The following is an 18,916-nucleotide window of genomic DNA, read 5'->3' as shown; positions in this document are numbered from 1 at the left end:
CTTGAAGCTCCATTAGCATGAAAGTTTAATCAGTCGCTGTTGATAGTTCCAAATTATGTGAGAACTGCATATGGCTTATGATTGTGAGATTACAACAATAACTGCAAAATAATGCATTCAGAATGCAAAAGTATACGGTTACACTTGTTTAAAATATTATTTTACTATTATTATTAACATGTATTTATAAAGCACCAACATATTTTGCAGTGTTGTGAAATAAATGGGTTTATACATTGGACATACAGAATTACATACAAAACAACCAATAACTGATACTGGAGATGAAGAGGGCCCTACCCAAAAGAGCTTGCTATTTAAACATAGCAATTATTATATACACATTTTATGAAAATCATAGTTGTTGTTCTCCTATAGTTCAAGACTAGTAAATTAGATTTTAGATCTAGCCATCACTGTGGGCTACTGTTCTATGAACCCTTTTTAGGGGGAAAATAGACCCACAGTTTGAAATCTGATGCTGAAGTGAAAAAGTTATAGTGTTCCACTTGCATTGGGAAGTGCAGTTAAGGTTTTAGGGTTCCTTACTTTCTTTTTTTTTTACTGAAAATTTTTTATTTATTTTTTCTTTACATGTGGTACATATCAAAAACATTGGGGATAAAGATTTGAAAGAGGTAGTAGAGGTAAGTAGGAGAGGGAAAAGGGGGGGGGTCCATGCTTGGTGGGATTGCCTCTTGGTTGTTGAGGTGGTTCTTGCTTTTCTATTCTTTTCCTTTTTGGTTGGTGGGGGATTGGCCGGGATTTGTCTATTGTATGTGAATCCATGTTTCTTGTTGTTTTGGTATTTAAGTTAGATAGTGCTTGTATGTTTTTTCATCCAAGTTCGCCATATGTGTTGAGTAGCTTTATCTTTGTTTTTTGCGTTCACAGAGTGTTGTGCTGCTTGTTGCTCATAGGTGAGATTGGAGTCTGTGAGGTGGATTAGGTCTTCTTTGGTTGGAACAGTGCTTGTTTTCCAAAGTCTGGGGATTAGTAGTCTGTCTGAAGTTAAAATATGGAATGTGAGATTTTGTAGATCTTGGGGTAGGTCCTGGATCCCATGATTGAGGAGTGCTAGTGGTGCGGTTAGTGGGATGTGTCGTTTCATTGCATCGTATAGTAGTTGCGAGACTTCTGTCCAGAAGGGGGCAAGGATGGGGCATCCCCACCAAATGTGTATCAGTGACCCTTTTTCAGTATTGCATCTCCAGCAATTTGGGGAGGACGTTGGGTATATCTGATGGAGGATTGAAGGTGTTTTGTACCATCTGTAGAGGATTTTCCTTTGGTTTTCTATGTGGTTGGTGCACTTGGAGTATTTATAGGCTGCATTGGCTGCTTGGAGCCACTGTGCTTGAGTAAATGTTTCATTGAGGTCTTTTTCCCATTTTTGGATGTGTATTGGTTTTTCATCATTTTTGTAGGATAGTAGTGTTCGGTATATTTTTGATAGTCCTTTCTTTTTGCCTGCTTTGTGGAAGCACCACTTTTCATATTCGGTTTGTTGGTCTGGTATGTTTTTTAGGTAGGGGGTAAGTAGGTGGCGGATTTGTAGATATTTGTATAGATCATGTTTTGGTAATTTATATTCTCTTTGTAGTTCTTCGTAAGATTTCATTGTGTTGTCTGTTATAAGTTGTTCCAAGTTTGTGATGCCTAGGTGGCTCCAGTTAGGGTTCCTTACTTTCAAAAGATACAGTACATATTTCATGCTGTTATGGATGGGATTCTATCAGAGGACTTAAAGGAGAAGGAAAGGTAAAAATTAAGTAAGCTTTATCAGGAGGTCTATGTTAATACAGCCATAAGCCCTTACAGAAACACTGATAAGCACTTAAAAGAAACAGGATTTCTTGTCTCTTTTTTTGTAAACATGATGTTCTAGTGTCTGACTTCCTCTCTCAGAAACATCCTTAATTCCCATGGCCAGAGTCTGCACATTTCTCTGCTCGCTCCCCCCTCCCACGAGAATACTAAGAACTCCCTCCCTTAGGAATGTAGGATTACCCAATAGCACATACTACTAAAAAGTATATTTTTATGAAATTGGTTTATTTAGATGAAGCAGGGTTTTACATTTGAGCTTGTTTATGCAATATATTTTTATAGAGAGAGACCTACATTGTTTGTGGATATAGTTTCCTTTAAATAAGTAGAAAAACTCCACTACATTATTAAGCTTTGCTAAAATTAATACATAAAAATATATCCTTTTAATTATGCTGACTCATTAAGCACTGCAACATTCACTATCTTTAAATTTAATCTAAGTGAATAATATTTAAAGGAGAAGGAAAGTCATTTTGGCATTTTACTGCCAATAGATTTGCCACATTAGTGCTACCTAGAACACTATATTTATTCTGCAAAAATCATTACCATACCTGAGTAAAGAGCCCTTGAAGTTTTCTCTGTTTGTTTAAGATAGCAGCTGCCATTTTAAGTAGCTTCCTGCTGCAGAACTAGCAGCTACTACGGCTACTAGCCATAGCTCAGATCACACATTCCTAAGGGTTGGGGGGAGTGAGTTTTATGAATTCTTATGGGAGGGGGGAGCAGGAGAGGGGAGAACTGTGCAGACTCTGGCCCCAGGAATAAAGGATTTTTCTAAACGAGGAAGTCAGATAAAGAAGAACAGGTTTACTTTTGATAGAGAACTTAGTGCACCTTTTCTGTAAGTGCTTATGGCTCTATTTAAATAGAACTTTGTGATAAAGCTTACTTAGTTTTTACCTTTCCTTCTTCTTTAAGGATATTAGGAATCACATAGTTCTATATGCAGGCATGAGACCAAGGGCTGAATGTTTATATAGTTTAGGGAATTTGGATGTAATTTCTAATTTGTTTAGGTTTTTATTTCAGTAATATGCAACTTGGCTGGTCACCTAGCCCCCCCATGCACCAACATGAACGAACACCCACACCCCCCACGTGAGCAAGTGAGCATGCGCATGCACAATGACACGGGAGGCGCAAAGGCCATTGCAGTGACAAGTATCAGTGGTGGGGGAAAGACAGCCAGGACTAGGGGTAGACAAGAGGGGTACCTGCCTCCCCCCCCCCCCAGCATTGCACCCTATGCAGGTGCCTTTTCTGCCTGCCCCTAGTTCTAAACCTGGTATGGATGCTTCAAGTGGCATCAGTACAGATCAACTATAACTAATTATATATATGTTAAAAAATATATATTTTACACTTATGTATATATTTTAGACTGTGTACATTATTAAATTAAAATTAAAATGTTGTGTTCTATTTAATTTCTAACCTAGTAAAGGTCCGTTCTTATGGGGAGCATCATATTTAGTGCTACCTTTCCAGTCTCAGGTTCTATAAAGATTCTTAGGCCTGAGAAATGTTACTGCACTACATTAAGTTTTAATGTTTTATGCTGATAAAGCTGCTAAGTCAAATGTGGCTAAATGTTATTTTTATTACTTCTGTTCATATATTTAAAAATAGATAAAGAGAAAGCAGTGGTAGTGAATTAAGCAATTATAGAGTTGTGAATTGCAAGAGTCTCCAAAGAACACATGGCTGCTTCCCATTAATATTCTAGAGCCAAGTGAATCTACACCTGCTGATAAGTTAGGTTAAAAGTGCAAAGTCACTACATGAAAAGGGATCGTCTGCAATACCTCAAATTATGGCAATAAAAATCCATTAAAGCATAACTGACAAAATCCACAGTGGGATTTTGTCAATTGTCCTAGGGTTAGATCATTGAAACTTGATTAAGTAATTGCCATGATATACTAGGCTGCAGGCTATTTGGCATTGCATAAAATGGATGGATCATAGAAAATAATTCTAAAATCTTATCTCTTTTATGGCTGCTGAAGCAGACTGCTGCACTTGAAAATAAAATAAAACAAGGTTGAAATCAGCAAGCCAGGTTATAATTATGCACATAATATGTGTAGACAGATACAAAATCAACATCATAATTTAGGATAATGGCAAAGGAAGTTGTGAAGCCATGTATTTGTCAGAAATTTAGATCACTTCCTAATATGGATTAATAGATAATCAATGGGTTTATAGTGCAGTTAGGAAAATGTAGCAATATGCATTTTCGGTAATAATCAAATAAGGGTGCCATATGCATTGGCAATTACTTTGAATAATATTGGTACCAATTTGAGACAGAGACATTTTGCCTTAGTTTTGTTATTGCTAAAGAAAGTGCTGTAATTTTTAATCCAGCATGAGGAGCAGAAAATGTTTGTCTGAGCAATCTAAAAGCTTCTTTTTCTATGTCATGTTTATGAAGCAATACAAGAATAACTGCAATGCCAACTTCCCAGGGCATAATTCCCTATGCAAGAGACCTCTCCATCCTTACTTCTCTGTGTTGGGCTCTGGAAGAACTGGGCAACATCCCCAGGACCAACATTTTGTTCTAAAAGCTGCTCAGGCCTGTCTGAATTAAAAAAGTTTTGGAACCATCTTTTTCTAAAAAAGTTTTAATTAAAAACATTAATGTTAATTGCAAATAACCTCTTCCCATTTTCTTGTTTTGTCTGTGGAATTATCTGGCTAATTTAACTCACTTTCACAATCCCTGCATTACTTAAAATAGTTTTGAAGATACAATTAATTAGCGAAGTTTATGGTTTTCAGGGCTGTATTTGTAGTCTGTGCCCCCAAGGGACTGGACATTGAAGCAAACCTTCTCCCCCTCCCGATTGTCAGTCAGTGCATGTACTGACTATGGGTCCCAAAGGTTTTTTCCCTCTTCCCCTACCTAACTCTGCTGTCTACAGGTATGGGATCAGTTATCCTGAAACTTATTATCGATAAAGTTCTGAATTACAGAATGGCCATCTCCTATAGTCTCCATTATAAGAAAATAATTCAAATTTGTAAAATGATGTCCTTTTTCTCTGTCATATTAAAGAAGTGCCTTGTACTTGATCCCAACTAAGATATAATGAATCCTGATTGAAAGCAAAACAATCCTATTAGGTTTAAAAAAATTTTTTTAGTATGGAGATCCAAATTACATAGAGATCTCTTATCTGGAAAACACCTGGTCCTGAGCATTCTAGATAACAGGTCCCATACCTGTATATAGGGCCACCCCCACTAAAGCTACCACCCTTGGAACAGCCCTCAGGTGCCTGTGTATACAAATAAAACCCGAATAATTTGCTCAGTTGTTTCTCTAACCCCTTAGATTTTAAATTCATATGATTAGGGTTTGCTGTTCCTCACGTTTCTGGAACAGTTACTGCAAACTTTTTATTAGGTAGTGAAAATATCATAACTGAATATCTTAGCCTTTCATATTGTTATATTATTTTGTTTCTGTCTTCTATTAAGTCTTTTATTTATTCTTGCTTTATGGTTTGCTTTGCATTCAATTTACATTGAAGGCACAGGGTTCTCTCATCAGTCAGAATGGCCTTTCTCATGAGTGCCATGTTCCTGACCAATACCCCTCTGTTATAGTATGCACATTTCCCTTGCAAATAAACGACAGGTGGCTGCAAGTAAGCAAAGTAAGGTTTGAGTACCTTGGTTGTCCCTAAAATGATGCAGCAATCTTATAGTCCCATGTGCTATTGTTTCCCCAGTAAGTGTTGGGGGTATAACTTTATGGAAGAAAACAAATCACTTACTAAGAGCATCAAAGTGGATATTGCTCTCTTTGTGCTTAGCAAAGTTTGCTTTTTCGTAATGCAATTAACCAAATTATTAATAAGAAATGAATGTAATTAACGTGTCATTAATGCTAAAGCTAGACTTGCAGAATTTGGTGCCAAAGTTACATTAAAATTAAATTAATAGGCTAGAGGAAGTGGAGGATTAAATGCTACGAGCTTTAAATTTTTCAGAAAACGTTAACAAAAAAATGTGTTCACTGGTCAATGCCCCAGCTACAGCAGCTATTATCCTAAAAATGCTCATTAAATAGTTCTGTAAAGAATACCGAAGCTCTGATCATTTTCAATCATAAAAGGGAAAGGTAATCTCTGTAGCCCAATGATTTGCAATTTGTTAAAGTAAGTTAGATGAAAGTTTATAAAAAGCTTTGCTCTGATGCTTTCAATTCAATTACAAGATTTCAAAACAAAATAAAAAGTTAGAGGAAAGCAATGCATTTGATTAAACTTAAATCACTACTCTGGAGGGAAAAAAATAATACTTAATGGTATACAACAGCTTCCACTTTTGTGGTTGTCATGCTGATGAAAGGTAAGTGATTCTTGGAAATAAATGGCTTAAGGAGAAATGTTTGGTAAGAGTTTCTCTTCAATCATGCATAAACAAAAGTATATATTAAAGTATAAAGTAGATATATAACTTTATGATACATTTCAGAATATCAATGTGCATTATACAATAAACATAGTCATTAGTGACACAGAGAACAATGAAAATACTATGTATATTGCAGAAAGCTTTTACTCCAAAACCACAATTAGAATATATGTATTTTTTTTAAATCACAGCATTAAATCCATTAATATAATTCCTATGGCGGAAAAAAGACAGCTCTTATAATATCATTTAACAGAAAAATATATGCTTTGGAGCCCTTCATCATGACATTTGTGATAATATATTAATGATATCATAATACATTCAACTTGCCCAAGAATCAGATATTATCCCTTCAACATCTATTATTTTTGCATTAGTTGAAGTTATTGAATTTATTTAGGCCATGCTTGGTCACTTGATGCATGGCAACATTCCATTCAGAAGCAATCATGAGATTCCACAACACTTAAATACCCAGCAGAGCTTGATCAATTTATTGTTCCAATAAAACCTCAGGATCAAGTTAATAGTGGGGAAAGCACTCCCTTTGTCAGGATACCAACCAAGTGTAGTGATTAAGCTTTAAACACCAATGTTCCAAAATGACGCTTGAATGATATACATGATATATCCAAAGTAAGGCTAAGGGGCTGATTTATCAATGTTTGTATTTTAATTTTTACTGCAATTTTACTACGATGTTTGCACTAAAAGCGTGAATTTCAATTATGGCTTTAAAAACTTGAATTTTCAATATTTAATAAGCAAATAAAGAAAGAAATTTAAAAAAAAAACTTGAATGTAGATGTCAGCGGGAGTCGTCTAGGTTAAAGTATTTATTTAATTTGAGTGTTTTGCATTTTTTAAAAAATATTTTGAGCTTGTAGACCTATAAAAAATACAAATTTGGAGTATTTAAGTTTTAGTATTTAGTATTTGATTACATTTGTTATATTAAGATTTTTTAATAAATAATATAACTAATAATAATATAATATAACTTAGATTGTAAGCTCTAAGGGGCAGGGGCCTTCTTCCTACTGTGTCTCATACCACATGGCACTTATTCTCTGTGCATTTATATATATATTTATTGTATTTATTTATTATAACACTTGTCCTCCCTGTGTGTAATTTTGTAAGATTGTACAGCGCTGCGTACCCTTGTGGCGCTTTATAAATAAAGTTATACATACATACATACATACAAATAAGCAAAGTTTATTCACATGAGAAAAAATGCGAGTGCAGTCTGTAAAGATATCTGTACACTCACCACTTGCTATCTTGACCCTATGCCTTCTTCTCTGCTTAAACACTGTGCTCCTGAACTTACTCCAGCTCTCACTCACATCTTCAACTCTTCTCTGACCTATGGAAGTTTCCCCTCTTCCTTCAAACAGGCCTGTGTCAAGCCTATCCTCAGGCCGGATTTGTGGAGAGGCCACAAAGGCCCGGGCCTAGGGCGGTAGAAACCTGGGGGCGGCATGCCGCACCAAAGCTTTAATATTTGTGTTTCCATACGGAGCAGTGGGGAATTCTCCCCACTGCTCCGTATGCAAGTTTGGCCTACAGCGCACTACTGCTGTTCACGCACGCATACGCAATGGGGTTGGGTGTTTAGGGGGTGCGCGCACATGCGCGAACAGTGCGGGGGGTGTGTGCGACCAAGGGCGTCCTCGGGGCAGCCGGTTTTGAAATCCGGCCCTGCCTCTCTCTGTCTCTCTAACTACCGTCCTGTCTCGCTTCTACCACTTGCCTCCAAAATCTTAAAACATATCGTCTTCTCCCGTATTACTAACTTTCTTAATGCCCATAATTTATTAGACCCACTGCAATCTGGCTTTCGGCCTGCGCACTCTACTGAGACAGCGTTGTGCAGAGTTACAAATGATCTTCAGGTTGCCAAAGCCAAAGGTCACTTTTCTATACTAATCCTCCTAGATCTTTCAGCTGCGTTTGATACGGTTGACCACTCCTTCCTGATGCAAATTCTGCATTCGATTGGTATCCGTAGTCAGGCTGCATCCTTCTTACCTCTCTAACCGTTCATTCACTGTCTCCTATGCAAACGAAACCTCATCTCCAGTTCCTCTTAATGTGGGGGTACCCCAAGGCTCTGTACTTGGGCCGTTGTTGTTGTCCCTTTACACGCTGTATTTGGGAGATCTTATCCGTTCATTCGGCTTTAAATATCATCTGTATGCTGATGATATCCAAATTTATTTGTCGACCCCTTCGTTAACAGTTTAAACTGAGAGTCAAATCTCCAACTGCCTCCTGGCTATCTCTAATTGATGAACCAACTCCACCTCAAACTGAACCTAACAAAAACTGGACTAATGACCTTCCGCCTAAGCCTGGTCCTACCCCCCCCCCCCCTTTTCTATCTCTATTGATGGCACCCTCATCAACCCTGACGATTCAGCATGTTCTTTGGGGGTGATCTTTGACTCCAGTCTCTCCTTCTCTGACCACATTAACACCACTGTCAAAACCTGTCACTTTTTCTTACGCAATATTGCCAAAATCCGTCCCTTTCTTTCTACTGCAACAGCTAGGCTGCTCATGCATGCTCTCATCCTATCCCGACTTGACTACTGTAACCTGCTACTAACTGGCCTCCCTAACTCCAATCTCTCCCCCCTACAGTCTATATTAAATATTGCTGCCAGAATTCTCCTCCTCTCATCCAGGAGAGTTCAGTCCTTATCGTGGCTTCCTATTAAACAAAGAATATCTTACAAACTCCTTCTCTTAACCTTCAAAGGCCTCCATTCATCTGCTCCTCACTACATCTCTTCTCTTGTGTCTCCGTATGTTCCTGGCCAACTCCTTCATTCCTCACAGAACAATCGTTTGGTTGCGCCCCCCACTACTACTGCTGTTTCCCGCCTTAAACCTTTCTGCCTTGCTGCCCCTTACATTTGGAATGCCCTCCCTCTTCCTCCGGAGAGAATCCTCCCTCAGTCTTTTTAAAACTAAACTTAAAGAATACCTTTTGGAGCACTCACCCAGCACCTGATCTGGAAATCAGCACTTATATTATAGTGTCACCCACTGTGACCTACAGCACTTATACTGCATTTGCCTATTTGTGTCTGTAAGTTACCCTCCCATATATATTGTAAGCTCTACTGGGCAGGGACCTCCATCCTCTTGTGTCTTTGACTCTTAACTTATTGCAACTGTATTTATATTGTATCGATCTGTATTTATTGTTGTACTTTGTATTTATCTATTATTATCATCTTAATAATCCCCTGTTTGTATTAATGTATTCTACTGTACAGCGCTGCGTACATAAGTACCATTTTATAAATAAAGATATACATACAAAGATATACATACATGAGAAAAAATGTGAGTGCAGTCTGTAAAGATATCTGTACATCTCTCCTAAGTGGAGAAAGGATTGAATTCTTTGTGTGTGGTCATTTTAAGTGTTGTGTGGTCTCTTTTTATTAAGGGCCATTTTGACTATTGGAGACCATGTTGTTCTTAGAAAAGGATTGTTCTGTATAATCAATAATCTTTATATTTATTCTGATATATATAGGAAAATAAAACTCTGATAAGAGAATGTCCTTGTCCATTTAGTAGAGGAACCAATTTATAGTGTTTACATTTCTTGAAAATTCTTTTTTCAGTCTACCAAAATGTTTTTTGAATGAATGAGAGTCATTTTGAGTTTCTTTTTTTCTCTGGTTTACCCATCCATTTGTAAATGTTCTGATGTACTCAAGTGGGTCCACTAAGAGAAATGTTAGCAATAAATGAGCACTCACAAAAATCAGTTTTAACTGAGTTACATGGGTGTGCTGGCTTTTCCTAGCAAATATTTTATGAGACACGTCCTACATTGACACAAGGGAGGCAAGTAAATCTTGCAGAGACTGAAAAGTCTGTGAAAGAGGTTATTTCTTTGCATCATTTTGTAGCAGTTCCTGAAACCTGATTTGACCCAACCTTTAAAGAGAAATATAGGGCAGCCATTACATATAACAAAAATGTTTTATATGCTTTCCTTTTTTGCACTGTTTGATTAACCTTACAGTAAATAAAGTAACTGCTCAAAAATTCTTCATCTCTACATTGTTTAAATGGAGTCAACTTTGGCATCTTTCATACATATATTATACGTTGTACTTGCAAAGAGTGACCATATCAAAGCAAGTATTGGTAACAAGAAGTGAGGAGCAAATTTTTCCGGCAGGCATGGATTTCGCAGCGAATTTCCGCATTTTGCCATTGGTAAATTGTTTCGCGAAACTTCTGTGAAAATTTGCCACGGAAAAATTAGTCGCACAGAATTATTTTTTTGTTGCGCGTCAAATCGGGCGTGGTTGCATCAAAAAAGTGAAGGCAACAAAAAAATTAGATGCGGGCGACAAAAAAAAATGCAGACAAATGCGTTTCGCAAATTTTTTGCCGTTTCCCAAATTTTCTTTGCCGATTTTGTGAATTTTATGGTGAAGCGAAATGGGATAGATCCGCTCATCACTAGTAGCACGGATCAAATCACAAAAAGGCACAGCATAATATCAGTGCATGTAAAGTGCTACCATACTATATTAAATAAAGAGTTATATGGCATCATACAGTATCTAGTTATCTAGGTACTTGCTGAATAATTTTTAAGCATTTCACTTATCTTAATGGTAGGGAATTCCCCAGCATTTAAGATCACTAAGGGTAACACAGTCACATGGTTCCACTTACTCAGGTAGGTGTTAGTTTATACTTACAGAATTTCAAGTTTATACTTACAGAGTTTCAAGATCACTCAGCAAGTCCAGTTGCTGAAGACTTATCACTACTAGATACTGTACAGTATCACAAGCACAATTGCATGTATAACCGTTTCAGAACCCTGGGTTCATTGGAGGAAGTTATTTAAACTGAGCTGTTGTATGTATTTGTACCTTGAGAAAGGTCCCAAAAGGGACCGAAACGTTGGTTATATATGCAATACACTTGAGATTGTTTTGAACTATAAGACCCTTGGTGCTGGCTGTGTTTTATTTTATATATATATATATATATATATATATATATATATATATATATATATATATATATATAAACACATACAGTCACTCACTTTTACCATTAAGATCAAGAGCAATATATAATGAATTCACTTATGCTGCAAAATAAAATCAGAGTTTGTACAAAATGTCGGTTGTCAATGGGCATTGGCGTAAATTCCACAATTCAATTCCAGGTTGAATTTTTATGTGATGTCAGCTCACATAAATTTGGCTCTGGAAAATGTTAGTTTCTGGCACTGAATGGCAAGCCTACAAAACAGTGATTATCCTTTACTCTTTGATTACACATTTTCTGACACTTAATTGAAGACTGGTATTTATTTATTTTAGTACCAGGAGATGGCCTAATTGTATGGGATAATTAAGACTTAACAGCTGTCAAGCTGAATATTTGTTGATATCAAGTACAGAAGTGGGAGAGCTTTTTAACAAGCAAAGTACTGGAAATACGGTCAAATATTGGCTGGAAATCTTTGTATTTAAGCAGTACCATGTGCTTCACTTTTAAAACTGATGCCAACATTTTTTTTATGCTACTAACAGTGCATTCATAATTTTAAAAATATGACAAAGATGCGGACAAGGGTAAAATATTTTAATGTAAAATGACTAACATGCATCATCGCATTCATATGTGCACAAGTATAAACAAATGCAAACAACATAAGGCTGGAAAAAATGAAATATTTGGACCATATTGTAGCACTAGGATGTGTTAGATTTAGCCAGCAGTTAATGGCTTCTGTTAGAATTATCTAATGAAGTTTGTGCTGCTAGATCCTGAAAGTGTACCTCCTTGATGTGGTAACCTATCATACACACATAATTATTATTTCTAATAAGGCAGGTCAAGGGCCTGTTGGTAACAACAGACATTTGAACTAGAAATAGCTTTAATCCCATGTTTTGTTTTATGAACTGTGTTGACTCGGTAATAAACAATATGTTACTTTCTTCTCTGCCTTTTTCCTTTACTCATGTTCATTTGTGAGGAAATAAAAGTTTCCAGCCTACATTTTTGCTGATGTCCTCATCTGATCTGTGTATAACCTAATGGAGAAATTTTAAGGATGATGTATACATCAGAGTAGCTTAGTGGACATATAAAGGGCTTGTTCCCAAATACATTTACCTATCACATAATTGAGTAAGTTTCCTTACTATACATGGCTCTTTGTGGTCAAAGAGCAAAAGCAAAAAACTGCTCATGAGCTTGAAGAACAAATAGCCTGGTGGTCCAAACAGACCTCACCCCACTGTGCAGGGAGTTGCAAAGGAATGAACACTCTTTTGTACATACCCTTTAGTTATTATGAAATATATTATGGTAGAAGTCACTAGTGACCCCTTACCCTATGGTAGATGACCTCCTTGCCTAATGTGCCAATAGGGTGATTGGTTAAAACATTTAACATGATACAATAGGATATATTAAAGGTCCTTAATATATTGATTAGCATATTGGTGTATTATGAGTCTAAACTCCCTTGTAACCACAAATAATGATTATGACTCACTATTAACAGTGTTGTAGTTAGTGTAGAACTGCATTGCTATACTACTAATGTTGGTAATACTGGGCATTCTACACTGCATCAATCTATAGCAATATACAAAACAATATCATTGTTTTTACTGATTAACTAGCCTGAGATGTTAGTAAGTAATCATCTTTATCCAGAGGCACCAATGTAAAAGAAATCACAAAATATGCTTATCTGTTAAACTATTTTACAGTAGCAGTTAGCATTTACTGGAAACCTGTTTAAAAGCAAATATCTGTTTGGGTTCAAGGGTTAACAAGATCTGGTATAAACTTTAAGAAGTTTATTACAACTTTACATTTGGCCTCATTATCCCAATTCATCTGTACTGCTCCCCATAGACTTGTATGCCCTTTTGTACTGTATATAAGGCAAGCCATCCTAGTTGCTCTGTTCTTAAACCTTATAAAATTAGAATACTGCAAACCACTGAAATGGTACAGTTATGTTATCCAGAAACCCATTATCCAGAAATTTCCAAATTATAGAAAGGCCATCTCCCATCAACTCCATGTTCTTTTTCTCTGTAATAATAAAAAAAGTACCTTGTACTTGAGCCCAACTAAGATATAATTAATCCTTATTGGAGGCAAAAAAATCCTATTGGGTTTTTTTAACGTTTAAATGATTGTCTATATATCTATATCTATCTATCATCATTTTTTAACAAAGCAGTAGTTTTCTTCCTTTAAAGATGGGGCAGTACACATTTATGTCAAAAGCATACAATTCTACTGTGTTAAAAGCCTATTATCAATCACTTTTGGTTGGCCTCCCAGAGTGTAAAATGTTCTCCTTGACCTCCTGCCACTGTGTTCTTTGATTTGAAAATGTGATAAATTCATGATAATGTCTACTAAAGGCCCTTACAACAATTAGAATCAAACCACCAGCTATGACAAGCTAACATTAATAGCGACAGTTCTGTGATGAAAACCAGATGTAGTTTAATGAGCTGCTAATCACAGAATAGATAAACTTTTTGATGTCTTAAGAGTGAGAACTAAGAAGGCCAGCCCAATAGACCTAAAAGCTTCTGAAGCTCTTTTTTATTTTTCTTATTTATTCTGTTTCTTTAACAGAGGTATGCATATTTGTATTTATATCTTGTATTTACAATATTCCAGAATATTGCAGTCATGGACACAAGAAAATGAATACCATAAAAGTATTACATTTTTTTGACCTGTTTAAATGCAACTGATTTCTTCAATTCTAAAAATCATCAAGGAAAAGAAACCAAGCAACTGCATGAAATAGGCACAATTTGAGTCAACAGCATGCCTATGTTCAATGATTATTAAGCACAAACAACTTGGAATGTAAAACTTTGGCATGTAAATTAAACAGAACTTGGGAAACAGAAAGTGGGTGTTGTCCTTGTAAAATTAAAGTGATTTTTTTTTGAGCATTTGTAGGCAACCTCCACTCCCGTCCCTACCTTGCATGTCATTCTGAGGCACAAGGTAAGAGCAGCAGGTGGTAAGGACAGGGCTGAGCTGAGCCTTCTGGCACTGCTTTCTGCATTAAACAATGTGTTTTTAATCTGGCATTCTGTGCAGAGTGCTACCCTTGGGGGGAACAAGTGCTAGAAAATGAGCACTAGGGGATGCACTCTTGCACCTCTTAGCGCTCTTACACTTGTGCCCCCTGGGGTTGCATATCACCCCTTATTTGTAAGCAAAATGTCTGTTATTTCATATTTATAACATAATTATACATCATGGTAGTACATTAACTGCATCTGGTTATCAATATCAAAAACAGTGTTACTAATCTGTTTTGCATTTACAGTACTTACCTATTTCAGGCGGAAGGCATCTTATTTTATTGTGTGACAAATCCAGAACAATAAGCTTTTGAAATAACTGGATATAGTCGGGAATGGTTTGGATTCGTGTATTATTAACATGCAACTGTTTAAGGTGAGTTTGTTCTCTTAGGCTATCTGGAAGTTCCTATGGGATAAAAAAAAACAAAGTTGTCAATTTTTATTGAAAATGCTTCAGTCTTATATAACCTAACACCCCCTCCACCTCACATGTTTTGACTAGTAACAACTACTTTTCTTCTGGTTTGCATTTATATAAAGCACTCACATTAATTTACTTAATTGCCTCACTATAGTAATCTCTTTATTAAAATTAGCAATCGTGCTGTGCCTTTCAAAACACATTGTATTATGCAGCATGAGCAGCACGCTATAGTCTGAATGAAGCACTGACTATTGTCTCAATATCTTGCACCCTTTTGGACAGCCCTATGCCCTCAAAATTCATGCAGCCTGAAATTAGTGACAGCCTTTTGCTCTCATTCTAGAAGGTAAGAAAATCAAACAGATTCCTAGTCTATATTTATCAGTAATGTAATTGTTGAAGCAAGAACCTGGAAACTGTTGAAGCAAGAAACCTGGAAAATTGACTACTTATAAGTCCTGCTCTGTGTCTCAAAAAGTCTCTAGACAGGAAGCAGACCTACTGGATATACAGTTCTTTTAAATGTGAAACATAATACGATGTGAGAAGTAATGATAGCGTTCATAGTCAAAAAGGCTGAGCTCAGTGCAGGCAAAACAAGTTAATTATGTGGAGGAACTTTCACAGTGCAGCGCCAAAGTAAGCAATGGTTGAGATGATGTTGATATTTTCTTCAAAAGGTAAAGTTACTTTTTTAAAGCTGTATTCTCTCCACATGTTGCCTGATGCCTTGCCTTGACACTGCAACTACTTGTTGGCTCCTTAACTGTCTAATGCCCTTGCTTTTGCATGCCAATGTACCTAGAACCAGGTGGGAGGCTTAATTAGGAAAGGAGGACACTGGGATATGCAAGAACTTTGTAAAGTGTATCTTGCATTGCAGAGGGATGCTGTACCTGGACACATTTAGCAGCACAATACAACTAGAAGAAAATATACTTCCACTTTTGTGGCCAAGAGACATATGGGGCCGTAAGAGTCACACAGATTTGGTCATACCCATCCCTCAGTATCAGCACTATAATAGTTACATAGAATAAGGGAAAAAAAGACCCATCATAAAATGATCCCCTCAGGGGATCAGAGCCTTACCCTTCAATATATGCCAAGTATCCTAAAAGAATATATCATTATTGTCATTGTCACATAGTAAACAACGAGATTTAAAAGAAGCAAGCAACAACTCAAAGCAGTGGCATAGTAAAAGATAATATCAGTCTACTGTTACATATTTAAAGCCATAATTGCTCTTGGATAAAAGCTGTCTCTCAGACGATTAGTTCTGGCTTTAAATGCTCTATATCTCTTCCCTGATGGCAAGAGCTGGAAGAGACAGTGGCCAGGATGAGTCGGGTCGTGTGCAATGCCCAGAGCTTTTTTCCGGCAACGGGAGATGTAAATGTGTTTCAGGGTTGGGAGCGGACAATCAATTATCTAACAACCCTCTGCCGGCAGTTAAAGAAATCTTACCATGAAGGACAGCAGCTTCACTTCCTTTGGTGTGATGGAATTATCTAAAAAGGTTGTTTGCTGTGGTGATATTATGGGAAGGTGGACCCATAAGAGGTAGTAGCTAAGTTGGCAATCTGTATAATTTCCCACAGAAATTCACGCACCTCTGCTTGGTACACCAGAAGCTTCCTGGTTTTCCACCCTGATCATAGATAGCTTCCTTATTAAAGTCACAGGGGTCTATTTGTGGTTAGCTGGGAATGTGTTAGTTCTAGTTTACTTGTGCCTTGAATAAGGCCTGGTAACCATTATCCCCTCCCTGAAATGTTTTTCAGTTTCTCTAATCTTCTCTTTGACCTGCTCCTTAACTGCAGCTCTCACTATAGAGATGCCATAAATTAATAAACTTTGTGCCACCTTTTATGAGATCTCTCACAGTATACCTTATGAGGACCTGTCTAAATTAGTCTGCTAGTTTTGTGCATATTCAACAAAATCCCTTACATTTGATTTAGTCAGCCAGAGAATGCCCGGGTGCCAGCATGGTTGATCCACAAAACCCAGAGCAAGCAATAAGTGAGCATGGTCTGAGGAGGTCCTGGGTAGTTAGTTACTTAACAGCGTATAAGTATTGACAAAAGTCAGGGAAGCAATTGCAAGGTCAATTCTGGACCTTGTCCTAAGGGTTGAGAAATAGCATGAGAATTGCCTCTCTAGTGGTTTCAATCACTTTAAAGGAAAACTATACCCCAAAATGAATACTAAACCAACAGATAGTTTAGTTCAGTAAATATTGCCCTTTTGCATCTTTTCTCTTGAGTCACCATTTTGTGGTCTTCCCCAGAGATCACATGACCAAAAATAATGCAGCTCTAACTGTAACAGAAAGAAGTGTGAAAGCAAAAGACAAAGCTCTGTCCATTAATTGGCTGATGTGGCCTAGCATGTATGTGTGCCTTGGCTTGTTTGCGTACACTGCCAAGGCATTTAGGTTCACCCAAAGGCGCATACTACTAAAAAGTATATTTATATGAAAATGGTTTATTTAGATAATGCAGGGTTTTACATATGAACTGGTTTATGCAATATATTTGAATATAAACCTACATTGTTTGGGGGTATCATTTTCCTTTAACTCTAAGGGGCTGATTTACTAAGACACGAATTCCGACCGAATTGGAAAAATTCCGATTGGAAAACGAACATTTTGCGACTTTTTCGGCGCCTTTATGACTTTTCGGAAATTATCGCGACTTTTTCATTACCAATACGATTTGCGCGAAAAAAACGCGAGTTTTTCGTAGCCATTCCGAAAGTTGCGATTTTTTCGTAGCGTTAAAACTTGCGCGAAAAGTTGCGCTTTTTTCGTAGCGTTAAAACTTAAAGGCGCGACGTTTTGCACAAGTTTTAACAGTACGAAAAAATCGCAACTTTTTGCGCAAGTTTTAACGCTACTAAAAAATCGCAGCTTTCGGAATGGCTACGAAAAACTCGCGTTTTTCCGCAAAAATCGTATTGGTAACGAAAAAGTCGCGATAATTTTCCGAAAAAATCGCGAAATACCGATCATTACGAAAAAAACGCAATCGGACACATTCGGCCCGTTCGTGAGTAAGTAAATGGGCCCCTAAGAATCCTATTGCTGTCACCCAAAGGTGAACATTTTACAGAAATAAAACCCTATTTAAGCTCTAATTTTTCTTGTCCTGTACCTGAGACCCTTTACTGTTGCCTTGAATCAATTACTTTAAAAACTGTATAGAGAAAAAATATTTCTTCAATAATCATACCCTCAAAGACATTTTGGTTACAATAGTCCTCTTAGAGAGAACCAGGACAAAACCAGCACCCCTAATACTGCTTGCAGCCATTACTCATGAACCTAAATGGGAATCATTTAGATGTATGAGAAGTACAATAGCACAATTCAGACACTTTTGAATTACAAGTTATTACAGTGTTTCATAGTCTGTGTTATTCCAATTTTTTGGAATGGAAAATGCTCACTGGATATTCTAGCCTCAGTGATTGCTTCATTTTTCCCTGAAAGGAGCACAGTGATCAAATTGCTCTATATGACCTTAACCTTAATGACACAGCTCAATGATATTCTGTGATTTCTTTTCCCTATTACATTTTTTTTTATTTGTTTTATGAATACTGGCCTAGTTAATGTTTTTTTCCCTTGTGCTGTTTGTTGGTATCATTAAGACTGTTGCGTTTCATATAAGACCTATATATGAATGCAGACAACGTAGCACTGATATAGCAAGAGTTCTCCAAATCAAGTCACGTACTGCTATCTCTGAAGCTGCATTGCATCATGTAACATGCTGATAACTCCAATTATGTGAAATGATACAAACTTTTTCTAAAGGAAAAAAGAACAGTGCCACAGGGGGTATTCTATTCCCACTGCTTCTGAATCAGCATGTTACTCTATTTGCTGATTACCATATTCCCAGAGAGAAAATGCCTAGTACATTACTATATTAAAAAAGACATATATATATATTTGTAACCTATAGATGAAAACAAAATGTATTTTTTTTGTATGTCACGAGTCAAACATGAGATTTATAAAGTAGTTGTCTGCACTGCACTATTTCGGTGTCTG

General features: G+C 36.8%; 1 protein-coding gene across 2 annotated transcripts in view; it reads right to left on the bottom strand.

Moving 5' to 3' along the window:
• lrrc2 (leucine rich repeat containing 2) overlaps positions 1 to 18,916 on the bottom strand; it is a 143,443-nt gene that overhangs the window by 46,418 nt on the left and 78,109 nt on the right. For both annotated transcript variants that reach the window (XM_031890967.1, XM_002940605.5), the window contains one exon: positions 14,673 to 14,829. In XM_031890967.1, coding sequence (XP_031746827.1) covers positions 14,673 to 14,829 — 157 coding nt within the window. The remainder of the gene's footprint in view (positions 1 to 14,672; positions 14,830 to 18,916) is intronic.

The sequence above is a fragment of the Xenopus tropicalis genome, chromosome 1 (assembly GCF_000004195.4).
Source record: "Xenopus tropicalis strain Nigerian chromosome 1, UCB_Xtro_10.0, whole genome shotgun sequence".
NCBI classification, from domain to species: Eukaryota; Metazoa; Chordata; class Amphibia; order Anura; family Pipidae; genus Xenopus; species Xenopus tropicalis.
Note: the sequence above shows the minus strand (reverse complement) of the source record. Positions and strands in the feature narration are given on the sequence as shown.